This window comes from Bacillus rossius, chromosome 1 (genome assembly GCF_032445375.1).
Source record: "Bacillus rossius redtenbacheri isolate Brsri chromosome 1, Brsri_v3, whole genome shotgun sequence".
NCBI lineage: Eukaryota > Metazoa > Arthropoda > Insecta > Phasmatodea > Bacillidae > Bacillus > Bacillus rossius.
Window position 1 is genome coordinate 367,441,160 of NC_086330.1, and position 18,278 is coordinate 367,459,437.

At 37.3% G+C, this 18,278-nt stretch overlaps 1 protein-coding gene across 1 annotated transcript in view; it reads right to left on the reverse strand.

The window, feature by feature from the left end:
* Nucleotides 1–3,220: 3,220 nt before the first annotated feature.
* Nucleotides 3,221–18,278, reverse strand: part of LOC134528405 (dystrobrevin beta-like) — a 144,112-nt gene continuing 129,054 nt past the window's right edge. Inside the window, exons 15-19 of the mRNA XM_063362004.1 lie at nt 17,835–17,980; nt 12,391–12,438; nt 7,350–7,498; nt 6,180–6,224; nt 3,221–3,798 (exon numbers count right to left, since the gene is read on the reverse strand). Of these exons, the coding sequence (XP_063218074.1) occupies nt 3,673–3,798; nt 6,180–6,224; nt 7,350–7,498; nt 12,391–12,438; nt 17,835–17,980 (514 nt within the window). The 3' untranslated portion in view covers nt 3,221–3,672. The remainder of the gene's footprint in view (nt 3,799–6,179; nt 6,225–7,349; nt 7,499–12,390; nt 12,439–17,834; nt 17,981–18,278) is intronic.

The window sequence follows — 18,278 nt, forward strand, 5'->3', positions numbered from 1 at the left end:
AACACCACACAATACTCCACAACAGGAATAAGGTCAACAAACAAAGAAAAACAAAGAAAATGGACTAACAAAATGAAAAACCCCCCACAAATGATGACAGCACAAAAATACCAAACCCAAAAAATTCAGCACAACAGTTGAAACGAGACAAAAACACAGCAAAACGAAAAGATGAAACAAACATAATAGTTTTCCAAAAACAGAAGAGAATGAAAAAAAAAAAAAACCAAAAATGATGACAGCACAAAAATATTGAACCCAAAAAAAAAGATAGTGGTAAATATTATATTCACGGAAGATAATTTTTGGGTTTTATAAAAAAAATTTCTTGATACAACCAGAATCACTCCATTTGAATCCGAAAGGATAAAAGTTTCGGAAAACAATGAAAACTCATTGGTTGTTTCTTGTGTGTTTATTATTGTTATCCCAAACCTGACATCACTCTTGATAACGTTTGGAAATATTAATCTGTGTTTCGCTGCACATTGCAGTTCTCACCGTCATGGTGACAATCAAGCCACACCACAACCCGAGAAACCAAGATTGCAGCTTTGATAGAAATGGCTGCGAAAGCCTGAAACCATCTTTCCCATAATAAGTTGCTAACTTAATTAAGCTTCATAAAAAAAGCATCATCAAAAGTGGTTTAGAAAAAAAAAGTCCACACATACACAATGCAATAATTCTTTACTCTGGCTTTCACAATACAGACAACACATACTGTACAACACTACTGGAATAAGCAATCACATCGCTGATATGACGATCACCGAGAGCAAGGTCTGAACTCTGAGAGGCTCCGGACATGAGCCAACATTATGTCCACAAGTAGAGGAGGAGGGAAGGGTACATTTGAGATGGTTCTTTAAATATTATTTTTAAATGAGAACATGTGTAAAAATTAAACTATTTTAAAAAAAAAAACTTAATTTTTTTAAGGTTTTAATTAATTTTTCCTTTCAAAAATTAATTTCAAAACATCTCTCATTAATTAATTATGAAGAATTCTCACAGTGTAACCTAAGTAAATTTTTTAAATCAGATAAGCATACATTTTAAATTCCAAAATAAATATTACCAGTAGCTTAAAGTTTTGATTTGTAATGCAAAACCAGAGCTCACGTTTCTTTGGTAACTATGTCAATCTTAATCAAACCTAAAAATAAAATTAACATATTGTTTGGAATATGCAACATTGTAGTGCATTTTTGGGAACCCTTGATTCAGAATAAGCACATGTCTGCTCTTGTACTGTGTGGCTATGGTGGCCTATTCTGTACGTGCAGTGACAGTGAAGCGACAACACAGTTCTAACTATTGCCTCAGGTCTGTGTTGAGTTCTCTGGTAACAAAACTAAACCCTGTTGCTACAAAATGGAATGTTAAAGGGGGTTTACAACTGCATTATCAGTGTACCTAATTCATTTCAGTACTTATCACAACCTTCATAAATAAAATAGAATTTTTTTTTATATTTACAGTGTTGTTACAGAAATTTCTTTCTAACAGAAAGAATTAACAGATCTAATAAAATAGCATGTTTGTAAGTTATAGAGGGAGTATTAAACTATGCAAAGAAAATATTATAACTGAATTACGTCTGAACACATGTTTGTAGAATATACATGCATTTTTCAGGTTAAGTGAGACTTCTAATGAGTAATGTTGTGACTTGTTACTGCTGCTGCTAATTGGGCTTAAGCTAAATTATCAACCTCCATTAGCAAAATCTTGTTGATATCTGGAAGAAAGCACAGAAGAATGGATAGATTCATTTTACGAATGCCAAAAACTCCTTAGAACTAAATTTGTTTGCCTTCAAGGAAGAATGTTGGTGTGACGAAAATACAATGATACGGAACTTTAAAATAAAATCCTAGGTTTATTTCCGAGTATCGAGCACTCAGAAATTTTCTGCTGTGAGTAAATATTTTCATTAAATTATTTGTGGCAAATGTTACCAACTGTTATCATTCCACTGCCACATTGTGTGTGTAACTGTTCATTTGTTGGCTACAATGGACTCTCTGAGAATAATAATCATTTGTATACAGGTGTCTACTTGCAAAGTCTTTTTTTTGTTCCTTTGTTTTAAACTAGAGATTAAAATATATTTGTGTTTACTCTATTACATAATATTGTATCTTGTTGAAATAAAATGCTGATACAATAGAAAAAACTGCAGACAGTTTATAAATAAGCAATTCTAAAATGTTTAACATGCTCAGCTTCCTAGGAAAAATCTGCAAAGAACATTGAATCTATGAATATTATCTATGTTAAACTTCAAAACTGGCACTTATCTTTAAAATACAATCTAAAATAATCTAAGAACAGGATAGTATTCACAACACTCCTACAAAGGCTACAAGTTTTGCATAGTATTTACAAACACAAACGTGTTACTGGAAGGTTTAACAACTGTTATTAGGTAATTTACTTGTCTTCTGTTTACAATTTATACTTTTCTAAGCAGCTTAAATCAGTAACTCTGCCATCACATTTTTCCATTTCAAAACAGACTAATTGTGTACATTATCTCTTATGTTTGATTACATACATAATTCAGGGACACGTTTCGTAGAGAATTTCCAGTTCATACTCAATATTTAATTAAGCATGGTTTGATTGAATGCGTAACAAGCCAAGCGACCCACAAGGCAGTAAATGCCAGACTTTGCCATTTTCTTCCACAAAATTATATATTTCAGGAGGTTCGTTATTACCTCATATTAATAATTTTGTTGGGACAATTTATTCAACTTCATAATATGTTCCCAGGAAACCCATCCGGAATATGAAAAGTGACACACTAATAACAGCGACATCCAAATTGAGAAATGTCTGCAGCGTGGCAGTAACAAAACATTCAATAATGTCACACATGATGCATTGCACAGCTGTCGCTTTCATGCACGTACTACAAATCTGCTGCAAATATTGTGGGTGTTACAGTTTGTATTCACAATTTATATTATTATTATTATTTTAGGCTAACAGCAATAATTTAAATATCAAGTACAGGAAAGTGTGTTTGGCCTTAAAAAAATAAGGGATGAATATTCATAACAAGTGTGTAGTTACATCAAAGAGAAACATATACAATCTCACCATTGTAAAATTTACAAAGATTTGGCTTGTCTAGGTGCTTCGGATCAAAAAGCACTGATCTGGAATATTGAGGGCTCTGTCTACAGTGCTCAACGCACTGCCAGACTGCAAATCAAACTCTTTACGCAAAATAAGGAAATTAAGTTCGGTCAAGGATCTGATTCGTGCTACTGAACAAAATCTGATTTTGTTTCTGATTTTGTCAGCAAGTGCCTGCATGTGCGTAGTGCCTGCCTGTATGTGCTACCCACCTGTTGGTGGTGCCTATCTGCTGTTGGTGCCTGCCTGCAGGCAGACCCTACATGCATGTAGTCCCTGCATAATCTGTGAATGTAATTGGTCTTGTTTTTTGTGTGCACATCGCAAAGGCCTCTTGGCTGTTAGTGTGCAAGTAACAATTTATAAATAAATAAATAAATAAATAAATAAATAAATAAAATATCTGCATGGCAAAAGAAAAAAAAAATTTTTTTCTCTTAGTTTCTTATGTGGTCCAGACACAAATTTTTCCTTTGAGACAAAAATGTGGTCACGAGCGCAATGAAACTGGCGTCTACTTCATCGGTTCACCCAGCGCTTCATGGCCTCTTCCCAGTCCGTCTCGCTCACTTCGTCCTTGTCCACGTAGTTCTCCTCCTTGAAGCCGTCCTCATCCGTCAGTCCGCTGGCGTGACGACGCATCGCCTGCACACCAACATCCCTCTCAGTCGGAGTAAACACTAATATACTTCAACCTCTAGTTTTTTAAAAAAAAAGAAATTAATGTATGTCTTGTCGAGAACATGGCGAGACCAAAATATTTGACCATATTGGACAGGAAATCGTATTGTGCTAGTATATCTTAAACGAGTTTTACTGTAATTGTAATTACTGTATTTTTACCCATTATAACTACCAAACTGCCTGACAGAAACTTGAAAAATCAATTGCTGTTGTCTGCGGCACTTTATCCTGTCATGTTAACTACCTGCACAAAGCACTCAGAATCTAACAGCAAGACCAATTTTTTTCAAAATTTTGACGTTCTGAAATAACGGTTCCAACACTTATGTGAGTGTGACGATCATGCGATAAATCACGGTAACTAACTTAACAAACGTTAACCCCGCAGCTGACAAACGGATGGCTCAGCCAAAATTTAAATGTTTGAGCAGCTAACTTTAGAAAAGTGTCATTTATAATTTATGTGTGTGTGCAAAAGAAAATAATAGACCATGGTTTGTACCATCACGTGTAATCAAAATTTATATTAAGGATGTTTTAAGGATCCCATTACTTCATACAACATCCCTTGAGAAAAAGTTAATGCAAAAATAATTTCCTTAGTTCAATTCTTACAGATACGCCTTTATTTCCATAATTATCTCTGGAAAACATTAAACTCTAACATTAAATTTATAACACATTTACTTTATAAGTTAAAAGAAAGACAGAAAAACACACCTTTTTAGTTTAAAGATGAGACACAAAATACAAAAAAAAAAAAAAAAAATTGAAATGTTTTTTAATAATAAAACCTAATCAATTGGACCGAAATTTGCCAATTGATCTATGCATGCGCATAGTGTTATTTTCTATCAAGTCTGCAACAAAAGAACATTAAATAAGGAGGCGTACGAACCCTGTAGACTCCAAACTAGTACTCTAATTCCATGTAAACAAAATGAATATTTGTTACACATTTGAATATTCTTCGACCTCAAAAATTTTATTTTGTTGACTTTTATTAAGATAATTTATTGGAATCTTAAATTAATGTTTAGAATGTATTGATAATGATTGTACTATCAAATATTTCCACAACAATGATGTTTATCACAGTAATGCTTGCTGTGATTGTCGGTTACATCAATGTCTATGCGGATGTGCAGAGAAGAATCTACAAAAGGTTGAAATTACATTTTGCACAGATCAGCCTGACACATTTATTTTGAAACATAACCATAAGTTACTATACACATTTATTATATAAACATATATACCATTTTTACCAGCAGATGGGTTGCCCCTGCGTATGGGTAACATCTTTAATTTTGGGTAAAACATCTAAAAATTTTCACAGTAAGGGTTGCTCGAATGAGGGTCACATCATTTATCTGTCTTCACTAGAGTTCTATGGATACAAGTGAAGGTCTCAGCTTATTGGCGTGTAAGAAATACAACACTGGTGTCGACCCTCAGTTATTCTCCCTCCCTCCAATCTTATGTACGATCCTTCAAATTCCAGCATACCTAACAAAAAGACAAACGAGAAGAATGCTAATTTTTATACCCTTGTTTCCCTTTCGTCTATTGTATTTTATTTTTCTTACCCATCCCCTTGCCACGGAGAGAGAGGAGGTGTCAGCCACTCTTTGTCGGTTCCTTCCATGAAAACTAGCAAGCAGTTTACCGCCAGGCTGGAGGAATATAAAACCTGCAGTTAAAAACACCAACGATGGCTGCAGTTTTATCACGGTACGCTCAGTTGAAAGCGTGGGAAACCTCACGCAAAAACAATGACGATTGGGCACAGTTGCATCGCAAACACATGTCAAGGTAGACGCGTTGATTGTGCGGGGTGCCAGTTCGCGGTACATTTACGGTCAGACGGAGGGAGAACAGCAATGCCACCTGGCCTCGCGCACACGCTCGCACTTTCACTCTTGCACTTTCACTCTCGCTCTCCCTCGGGCTGGTTTATTCTTAGATGGATCCCCTCATCATCGCAACGCAGCAGACACGTCACTTGCTGGCGTCGCGAATGATCGAGCAGCTGACGGAGCTTCACGCAACTGCCGAGATATTTTGATCAAACAAATTATACTTACTCGTGGAGTTACATTTATTTTAAAACCAACATAGGTTACGTAGTTATTTACGCTCATATTTAACCACATGGGGACATGATCTAAGCCATCGTATGAGCACACAGCAAATTCTCCATTGGTTTGGAGCCCACTATAATATTGGAGACTTCACCGTCCTAAGTGTTTCGGTGTTGAACATTTTACGTTATGTCTGCAAATTATTAAGTGACGTTAAATTCTAACAGCAATCAGGAGTTATCATGAGCTAACTCTTACCTGCTCATATAGAGTTGTCTCTTCTCGTACTTTCGAGCTCTCCCCCTGAAACAAAATAGAAAATGAGATAATTTGATTACTGCAACATGTTAAGGCATTCTCACGGAACACTGGAGTTTCAGTTCTACGTGCAGAGTTTGTTAACCAGGTTTTGTCAACTTGACACTGTTCAGGGCTCCGCCCACTGTACGCTCAAGCAACTATACCTTCTTTCCTTCCCCTAACCTCACTGCAGCTCTATTCACAACATAAACAAATCCCAAGTGCAGCGAGACGTGTGTGTAAGCTGATTCAAAGAGATCGCCACTAACTACCGGCAGAGGGCGTGCGAGAGTGACGTAGATCCCAAGCCCTGTACCCTAAATAAGTAAATTAATAATCGTAATTTTTTTTATTATCAAGGTTTTTTTTTCTTTCCAGCTGTGGGGTAATCTTTTTCAAGTCTCGTTCTCCACACGGGTGACGTGATGGTCCTGTGGCAAGAGCCCATGTTATGCATCTACCCCGTGAGCCCGTAAGCATCCTCAGCCTCCCTGACATCAAACGTACAGGCGAGACCACAGACGTTGGAAGAAGCACATAATGTAAGTAAAATTGTGAGGCAAATTTTTAGCCAAAAGCTCAACCAACGTGCTATCCTATTAGCCAAGACTGAATTGTCAGTATTCCAATATTTTTATAACACAAAAATAGTAAATTACCCAACATTTAAATTTTGTTGATATTTTTTTTCTCTTTTGCATTCTGCCCTGATGACTTCCATAAGAAAAAAAAATTAGATTTAAATAAAAAAAACAAAAACAAACTTGAAACATGTATCTTGCTATTCCTTTGTGGCTGGAGCCACTTACTGGCAGTATCAACACCATCTCCGGAAACAAAATCCTGCTCATAAAATCATTAATCATATACCTACCTATACATAAGGCTCAAAAAGGAACTGAAAAATAAAGCTGTAGACTCATTTTTAAAACAAGCAGTGCACTCGAGAAAAACTATTTTTTTTTTTTTAAAAAAAGAAATTTACTGACAAATAGATTACAAAATTTTAAATATTTTTTTGATAATCGATGCTCTGTTAAAATATTAACGACAAATATTCAATGGTTGGGGTGTTCAGTTCTCAAGGCTAGCCGCGTGAAGTGTCGAGGCGAGCGGGCGAGAGCGTACCTTGTCATCGTACTCCTGCCCGTTGCCGATACTGCGTGCCCGCAGCTCTGCGATGAACTGGGACTCCTGCTCGTAGCGCTTGCGTATCTCCTCCCGCCACAGGGCGGCGGTCGCAGACGCATCGTCTGCCTCGGCCTCCGTCTCGAAGTCTGCAACAAGGAGGAGGGGACGACCCAGTCGCGACACAGGAGGTCCCCGTCTTGCCTTGCAGGGCCGGCGCGTCCATACAGGCGAACTAGGCAACCGCCTAGGGCGCCAAGTAGCTGGGGGCGGCGCAGCACGACACATAACAGCTGATATAATATGTTTAACGATTATTGAAACTAGATGAAAATGGATTTTTGTAACAGTTTGGAATTTTTATATTGATATAAGTAATTATTTAAAGTCCACGGTGACCTGTTTATGATTTGCAATAAGTAAAAAAAACACAAGCCTGCTTACATTTGATTGTTGACAAAATCTTAGGCTTACGTGATGTATTTTGAGGCAAGGAAAATATTTTTTGGGGTGTCCGGTTGAGGGAGGGGGGGGGGGGGGGAGGCATTAAGGTTTTTCGCCTAGGGCACCAATTTACCTTGCACTGACCCTGTTGCCTTGCGTTTCTCACGGCCCATTCTGTATCACGCATCCACGTTGATCCCTTCACCCTGATGGCATGAACCTGTACACGTTGATGCTGGGTTACATGATGCTTCTTGTTCCAAAAAAGTAGGCTACGTGAAACGATCCTAACCCAGCAAAAACTAAAATCTCACTTTACAAACAAATTATGTCAGGTCTTGTGGATTATTTTTTCTTTGCTCAACTTACCATCATAATAATGGAACTGAAATTGTAAAGGAGGTAAGTGCCATATTTCACCACATTGTCATTTCCCCAGGAAAAGAAGGATCTACTGAAGACGCGAAAGTGAACAATAACCAAAAGTACCACATATTTTATCATAATACAACAAAATATGTCAGTGGTAGTGTATTTATACACCATAATTGGTTTTCCTTTTCCTGAAAAAAAATTTAAAAAATAAATAAATGGTAAAACTTCCTTTTCATTGTGAATGCCTCAATTCCTTGTTATATCACAAATTTTTTACTATGTTCCAGATCTTTCAACGAACTTAATTTAAACGGCAAGGGTCATGAACCACAGGATCAATGTATACAAAATAATGCCATCAGGATGAAGGGATAAACTTGGACACGTATTACGGAACTTTTACCAAATTAACTGTAAAGTTCTGGTGGGTCAAGCCGCCATCTTAATATCTTCATGTTTCCATAGCACAGTAGTTAATGACAGCTGGTGCCGTGGGTGAAAGTGAACCGACCGAGGTTTATGTTTCCATAGCACAGTGTATTATGACAATTGGTGCCATGTGTGAAGGTTAAGGTGAACCGATCGAGGTTTGCGACACTTGATGCAGTTAACGTTTGCTGAGTCTGGATGGTATTCCATACTCCGGAGCCAAGTGCATTAACGAATGCTGCACGCAACATTTCACTCCCGGCCAATCTCACGTGTCCGTTGTGCATGGTGTAGGGCAAAAGTGTTTTGTGCGTTGGTAACACACTGTGTAATTTGTTGTTTTTAGGGTAATGAGCTAATACACTGCTAGGTGACACTCAAAAGTTGCTGAAATAACATAAACTATTAAATGTTGTAACGTATGGTGCAGTAGGGATCTCATTCAGTTGCTTACACCAAGCCGAAAAAGAAACGGCTTTCACTTAAGGCTTGCTTAGGTTAATCTTCAGTTTAATACATATCCTTCTACATACCAAGTGTGAGCGGAAGCTTTTTGACTGTCCAGTGATTACATGATTTTCAATCACAATGAATCGCAGGATTGTCAAGTAGGTGTATACGTTTCTTTAATGTTGATCCTTGCTGAAACACTTGTAACATAAAACTGAAAAAAATTTGGTCGCCCACAACTTAAACGTTATACTTCCGATAAGAAGTAGAACCTGCAATGACCTTGCTAAACTTGTCAACTTTACAGGGCATAGTCACAAAGTGTATACATTAAATTATCAAACTGCTATCAGGCAAATGTGTTTTTAAAAGAGTTTTGACACAAGTACACTATATATGTGTGTTTTTGGTGTATTTTCTGTTTGGGGTAGGGAGGGGGAACTAACTCAGCCCCTAAATGTTCTGTTATCCTATGGGTACAGGATCTGCCTCGAAAAGAGGACCTTAGAAAGTGGATGAGGTCCAGAAACGTGTGTGTTGCAGTCCATTGTACTTGAAGCTTTGTGACGCCTAAGATTGGGTGGAAGATAGCGATGTAGGATGCACTCGGAACTGAACAGTGTAAATGTCCTCTGTTTTTTTCAAGAAGAATGGCCGAATCTTTGACACTCTTCTGTTCATTATTTCAATAGTTTCTTGATTCTGCATCTGGATGAAATAACTCTAACATATGTATAGCTTTGACTGGATTTTCAAACAACTAATTCTATTACCATTTATTTGCAAAAAATGAGAATGATTCAGAATCTGTATAACATAGAATATTTACACTTAACAAATTTTTCTGTTTAAAACATAATTTTGTTTCTCTTGAACTAATAGAATTTTTTTTTAATTTAGTTGTGTAGGTCACTGCATTATATACTCAACTTATAATTTTTTTCTACTTAAAATTTATTGAACATAATTTATTTTTATTTGTACTTATGTTATTTTTAATTTCTTACAAACAGTTTTCAGCCACAAATTTGCACAGTAACAATTAACTACTAGTTTGAAACATATTGTGTTTTGATGTATTTTATGCTTACCAAATTCTATGCTGCAACCATTATAACTATACTTCAGTTCTATCATTGTGTTATTTTAATGTTACTTTCAATGCGTTTCCAATATACATTCAATCAAGAAGTAAAAAGAAAATAGTGCATGATAAATCTGCTTAGTACTAGAGTCCCATTCAAAATGCACACAATTGTAATAAGCAAACAAATAAATAATTAATTAATTAAAACAAGGGGACTAGAGGGCATGACATTAAAAGTGTTCAAAGTCTTCACAATACAAACAAGCCAATAATAGCCAGCGTGACGATGGAATATTTAATTGTTAAAAACGTTTGCATGCCTGGTTTGACACAAAAAGCTGAGGCAAGCAATAATTGGTGTTCTTTTGTAAGCAAACTCTTTAGAGTATGTGGCTTCTAGACATGCACATTATATCCTATTTCTATTTGCGATTCCTCACTAAAATGCTGGGAAAGTCAGTCGGTCTCCTAGCGTATCACAGAGTGAATATGTCCACTGAGCTGTTTCACACACTTGTCGTACAGGAGTACTGTGTACCTACTGTGTTTTCGTACCATGTGCGTCTCTGCCTGAGGACGGGAGCAGATAGCAGTTCCCGAAACGTCGCTTGTTTCTGTTTTGGAAAACTATTGCGTTTGTTTCGTCTTTTCGTTTTGTCGTGTTTTTGTCTCGTTTCAACTGTTGTGCTGAATTTTTTTGGGTTCAATATTTTTGTGCTGTCATCATTTGTGGGTTTTTTTTCGTTGTCTTAGTCCATTTTTCTTTGTTTTTCTTTGTTTGTTGACCATATTCCTGTTATGGAATATTATGTGGTGTTTATATCCTGTTGACAACAGCAATATTTTGCTTAATTTGTGTTTTTGTCTTTTGGGTATTTTTTAGTTTTCTTCTACAAACATACATGTGCTTAGCAATGGCGTATGTCCAAAAGCTTACATCAAGTTAGGAGTGAGGAGGCAGTAACGTGGCACTTCGTTCGCCTGTCGCGTCTCCACGCAAGGCGCTGAACTGGCGTGCAATTTTTCTGACACTGCGAGTGCAACTACAAGTATTACCCACACAGCTGTTGTGAGCCTGTGATGTCATTGCTGAGAAGTTAGAAGCAAGTTTCATCCTCTAGAAGTTTCACAGATATTGATTTCTAGATATTGCAGTGACAAGAGAGCTTTGATTAAAGGTGTTTATAGAGTGTTTAATAGAGCAAAATGTCTTGAAAGTTTTTGTGAAGCTTTGTCTGTGGCTTGAACCAATTATTATTTAAACACACAGTTCAGTAGTGTCTCGCAAAGAGTGTATTTAAACACAGTGTGGTACAACACACACACACAAAGTAAATTAGTGCCTTCAGGTAGAATTGGATAGTGGTGACAAGCAATTTCAAGTTTGTATCAGCACCAAATTGTTTCATGCAATCCATTTGTTTTGGGAAATACAAACCAGAAATTGCAGAATACTTGTACTGATAACAGATTACTTCTTTGGCGAGAGTACCTACGTGTACTGGTAATGTTGCTGCACCTTATAAGCATGGAGGCTAAAGTACTGTATGTTTGTATTGAAGGCTCTAGTGGTGAACGCTGACACCAGCCCGACTACTTGTCCGCCTTTCAAGGCCAGGCAGGTGCCAAGTGGACAGCTCTTAACGCATCTACGGCAGACGCACGTAACTTGGTGCCGAGCAATGCAACTGGAACTACACTGCTGCAGTTTGTTACAAATACAATTTACAAGTTTGTTTTGCAAGTGCTACTTACAACAGAAAAGAAATATTATTTGCGAGATTGGGGGAAGGTGATGGTAAGCACGAATAAATATGTGCTCTTAATAGAAAATCCCTTCTTAACATGTTTAAAAAAAAAATCTTTCAATTAGCCAGTCTGAACTTTGCCCATGAAAATATATTCCATACAATAAGATTTTTTCAGTAAACTTATATATTTATTATTTAATTTAGAAGCCAACTGAAGTTTCAGGCATACACATATATATATGTATTTTTTTTTAATCAAACAAAGTAACAGATTGCCCTCAGTATAGATTTAAAACCTTTTTTCACAAAAATATTAACCACAAATGGTACTGACACTTCCCATTAATCTGTACGAGACTACTGGCTCGCTGGAAGCATGCATGTTTGTATTGCGAAGCGTGCGAGAAGAACGCTCACCACACACGGAACCTACCGCCAGAGCCGGCGAGCCGAGCCGTCTCGACACGACAGACAGGGGTGCACCAGGGAAGGACAGTGAACGTACCTAGAGGCTTTCTGATGGACTCCTCGGCGTCTTCTTGGTCTGACCCCTCTGAAAGAAGACCAGGCACGATATAGCCGCTAACAACTACAACACAACCCAGGGCAAAATGCAGTTCCAAACTGGGACGGACCATCCCGCGTACGTTGTGCCAACACAACGACGCGCTCCGTCAACTACGGATAATATAAACAAGGCACATGCAAGTCCAGTTCCGAACAAATGTTCAGATAAATGTTAATTCAGTAGAAGAAAATTTTTTACATGCTTTTCAATGTTTTAATGGTGAAACATTATTCCATTCTTTAAGTACATTCCATAGATTTTACACTAACATCCTAACAAGCTATGGCATTTCGAGATACGTATCCTACATTAAACTCCATGGCTAATCACAATGTCTATGGGAAGTAAAATGGTTTGTCATTGGTTTTCTTCATGCACATTTTATTGCTGCCATCTACACGTAGAACATTTTAACTGTGCCAAACAGTCTCTCACGGTGAAGATTGACTTGAGACTCGGAGCTTCAACCTTAGGAAAATCAAATGTAACCAAGATATTTTTAACTTGAGGATTAGCTTGCTGTAGGCTACTGTCCACAGAAATGACATTGTCTCTTTCAGATGAAAATGAGAGGCATAATGATGGAAAGAACTACATTGTGCTGCAGGTAAAGTTGTATTTTCTTTCAACAAATTCTCCCCTGTCTGTGTTATGTCACCATGCCCTACCTGTGGGAAAGCACCAGACAACTCGAAGCACCTCAAGGCGCCTGCCTAGCCAGAGATAGGCGCGAGGCAAGCTGATGTTTCTTGCCAAGTGTAAGGCTAAGTCTTCTGCCCAGCAAAGGGCTTATACATATATGATTTTAGTGGCAACTGGTAAATGTAACATTATAGGGTGGAGAAATGAAGATAAAAATGTAGCTAAAGTCCCTGGAGTGCTTTCAAGAATCTGAAAACACACACATTTTAACCATATTAACTAGTCTAAAAATAGTGTGTGAAAATGAAATACCAAATACGAAAAAAAAAACTAATCACCTGCCCTTCGCGTATTTTAAATGATATTTGTAAACAGACACTGCTTGAATATCTTGAGCAGTTTTCAAATTGTATGGTTTCTCCTGAAGCTATGAACAGTGTGTGTGACCTGGAGGTGGGGGGACTTAAACCCCGTGCGAGCGAGGTCGTGCCGTGGGAGGGGAGGAGGGGAAGTGAAGCTTGCCACTGAAGCTGACACAGCAACTTTAGACCATCTTCTGAGCTGTCGCAGCAGCTATAGACCGTCTCCTGAGCTGTCGCAGCAGCTATAGACCATATCCTGAGCTGTCAAAGCAGCTATAGACCATATCCTGAGCTGTCACAGCAGTTACAGACCATCTCCTGAGCTGTCACAGCAGTTATAGACCATCTCCTGAGCTGTCACAGCAGTTATAGACCATCTCCTGAGCTGTTGCAGCAGCTATAGACCGTCTCTTGAGCTGTCACAGCAGTTATAGACCATCTCCTGAGCTGTCACTGCAGCTATAGACCATATCCTGAGCTGTCACAGCAGCTATAGACCATTTCCTGAGCTGTCACAACAGCTATAGACCGTCTCCTGAGCTGTCACAGCAGCTATAGACTATATCCTGAGCTGTCACAGCAGTTATAGACCATCTCCTGAGCTGTCACAGCAGCTATAGACTGTCTCACTCACAGATTGGTGTGCTATACACTTTTGAAGTGCAGTGGACGTGTTCACTAGTGCAGAAGCTAATTTTTCTGATTGTAGTGAATGTACGGTATAGTAATAATTCTTGTGGTGTATGTACTTTAAGAGAGGTGTACATAGCATGAGTGTAACAGTGAGGTGGACCATAGATGTATGTACAACGTTCAAGGTGAGGTGTGGCAAATGGCTAACTGCGTGCAGTTGGAAGGAGCAACGGGCACACGTCTTGCCTCTCCAGTTCTCTACGTGGGCACTTGTGCGAGTCTTTCAGCCGATCCGTCTTCTACCTTGGCTCCAGAGAACAAGATGCCCTCGTGAATCTCGTGTCTTTTGCAACCACCCGGTCGGGAGCTGAACGAGGCTGTTCCCCAGGGATGCCACTCCTGACTCCATAACCAGTGCTGCCAACATCTACTGTACTTCTACCAGTAGGACATACCACCCCCGCAGAGTTTGGAGGTCGCTGGTCACAGCCACACTGCGAACTCCCCGTGTAAATGTTCTGCATGCTAGGTTTAAAAAAAAAAAAAAAAAAAAATTGTTTGATGCTTAAGTTGCATATTTTAAATACATGAGAGGGGAGAAATAACTACAGTATATATAACCATATTTTGTGCAGTTATCTACACTATACATGTTGTCAATATTTGGATGCACACTACAGAATAACTTTAAAAAAATTACAAAGTATTAAGAAAACATAGTTACAGAAAACTCCCAATTATTAGGTTTTGTATTATTTATGCATTATTATTATCAACCAAAAAACATAACTTAATTTTTTAAGTTAATAATTTAATTAATTATTTAATTAAGTTAATAATTTAATAACTTAATTTCGGTTTTCTACTATAGTTTGGTTGTTCAGGCACTAACCAGTCCCAACAACCTGATAATCGGGAGTTAGCTGTACTTTCAAAAGGACTCCCTGGCCGATATCATCAGGTCTTAAGTGCAGGAACGCTAAACGTGCTGGCCTTTGTCTCTCCACGTACCTACGCTAACCCACTTCCGGCGATTATTGAACTTTATACAGTGACCCTATTTATAGCGAATTATTAAAAAATTAAGGCTCCCTGAATCCACCATCACAGTCCAAATTTCTGTACAAAAATAGTTTGTGACAAGTGAAAACCATTGAAGCCCCATTTGCTGACCAAAAAGTACATATTGGAATAAAAATTACACATAAAATGAAACTACTATCGATATGCAATTGCTCTTGAATGCTAACCATAACCAAACAGTTCCCAGAAATGGTAAGCGCATTTTAAATTAATAGCACGTTAACACTTGAAACTCTGTAAGCTCAGCCAGGTGGTCACCTTAATAATAAAAAAACAAACATTCAGATGAAATTATCTTTGCAATCCCATTACTCAACTGATAAATCACAAAAATCGAAAAAGAAGAACTGAAAAATATAACTGCAGATGTAACTAATTTTGAAACTAAAAATGCACTTGCTGAAAGTCACCAAGAAAAATTACACACGTTTTGGTTTATCCTGTGTGGACAACTTTTAAACTAACCACAATAAACTTAATATATATGTTCTATACACAATAATTCTCTCAAGTTTCTTTTGGGTGAGAAAAATACCTATGTTCTACCTTTCAAAACTGATAGGATATATACCATATTTATTTTAATACCCTGCAAATATTAATTTTCCTGCCCTACCTGTTTGAAAAAAAAAATTAATTTTGTATTTAATGTGATATGTAGGTAAACATGTTTGTATTATCTTCAAAAATATCAGTAAAATAATAAGAAGCATTTAATACACTGTTAATTTACTACTTATAAACTCAACATAAAACATAATAGTTATTTACAAACCGCGAAGAAATGAATGTTATATGTACACAATTAATATATTGGATAAAATGACTAGGTAATTTTATTTATAAAAAATTATGATTCTTTATTTTTAAAAAAATTTGTACAAATAAAATACACAAAAATATAGGTATGTAATTATGTATGTATTGCAGAAGTGCATTAATATATTTAAAACCAAAATAAACAGTAAACAAAATCATAAAGCATTCTCTAAAACACCAAAAGGGATTATATACATGGTACGTGAACACACATGTACATATACATAATCTCTTGTGAAAAAGGTTATATAACCTCACCTTATACACTGTACAGTTGGCTCTCTTTACCTCGGCATCTTTGGTTCCACATAGTGTTTGTTGTAACTGTCAGTTCTCATTTCAATACAATAAAGTGTTTCCTATTTTCTAGCTAGTTACACATTACGTTCGCACAGTATCACAACTGTAGACATACAGCACATGCCTATGCACATTATATAATTCGCAAAATCACTTATTCAGCACAGACGTCCCAAACAAGCCGAATTAAAGAGTTTTTACTGTAGTGTGTTATCAGGTTATCACTTCTTCAGTGTCACTACCAGTGATTACTAATTTCACTCTGATAAAAAATGTTCCAATTGCTGTACATATTACAAAATATATACGCAGAAGTGAAATGAAGAGAGATTAAAGATTAATCAGTAAAGTACATACATATATTCTACCTGGTAGCTGCTGTCCAATAAAGAGTTTTGTGTCCTAAATTTTGTACAGGTTATGTATTAACACACATTTAACTACTGAGGGGTTAGGAGTCTGTAGTAAACATAAAATATACTAATTTAATGTGCAGGTGAAATCATTCAGATGGTGTTGTAATTGGTTGTTTCATCAACTTGTATTAAGTAGTTTGAAATCAATTCAATATTGACAATATTTTAATTGATACAAACACATAATACACATAACTGATGGAAAAAATTTATTGATTTCTACAAACATTTATTTCTTCTTTAAAATAATATTTGGAGTTTTGTAAAAACATTAAAACTACCAAGAAAATGCCTAATTTGCAGCACAGTGTGTGAGGATGTATGTAAATAGCTGTCTCAATAAAGTTTAGTGTAAGTGGTATAAAATTAAGCATGAAAACAGAAACTAAAAATGATTCTATACAGTGGAACATAATTCTAACACATACTCATTATATTAATAGAATTACGATTGAAAAAAAACAAACATAGTTTCCTGTCTTCTTGAAATTTTACTTCACCATTATGTCGGCCTCCTTTAAATAAGATCTGTGAATAACCAGGCCCGTTATCAAGGAATAAGTTAAAAAAAAAAAAAACCTTCTGTGGATATTAGGTAACATTTTATAAAATAAAAACATAGTAGTATGTGTGATAATTACATGAAGTTTTATTGGTTTAATTGGTTCATTCAATCAAAACTGTACTATATATTCTACGCATGTTTTCTGGGACCGCAGACTATAATGCGATGTACACAAATGCAACCGAAGCTTACACGTTACTTTTCCAAGAAGTCGACTTAGCTGTGCAAAAATGTTTGTTGTGTGTAAGACATGCTTGTAAGCTGTAACTATGTTTTGAATGTGCGGTGTTCAACATGGATTTTTTTTTCCCGTAAGTACATCGTCTTAAATGTTTTTTTTTTTTTTTTTTTTCCCCTAAATTCTCCCAGTGAATCAGAATTTTCGTCGTCCCTGACTGGTTCCACAGTTACGCAGTCGCCACAGGAAGTCTCTTGGCAGTGTTTGAACTTGCGTCAGCTCGACAGTTCAGTCAGGCTTCACAGCGGTGCCGACGTACCGCAAGAGGCTCCTTGGGAGGATGGGGGGGAGGATTCTGGGGACAAGGGAAGGGGAGGACTCACCCGAGTTGAGCTCGCGAACGAGGGTCGACATGGCGTTGGTGACCGAGTCCGCAGCCACGAGCAGGTCGTTGCGCAGGCTCCGGCCACTGCTATTGGTCGCCGAGTTGCCGGGCGATCCCGCCAGCGACGTGGTGGACGACCCTGCGCTCCCGCAAACAGGACACCCGTGCTCAGCTCCCCTCTCTCTCGACACAACACTGCAGGCAATACTCTGAACAATCTGTCTGTTACACTCCTAGTTAATTCGGCCAGGCACTTATGAATATACTTCCTTGTCCTGTTGCCTTGTATAATTTGATGGCCACTGATATCTTATTTGACTTGTTTAGTACGAATTATTTATCTGAGCAGCGACAACATACTCATGTTTGTTCCAACACAGGTTTATATCAATCATAATCAGCAATCATTCAAACAATCTCTAACATAATGAGTACCTGCTCA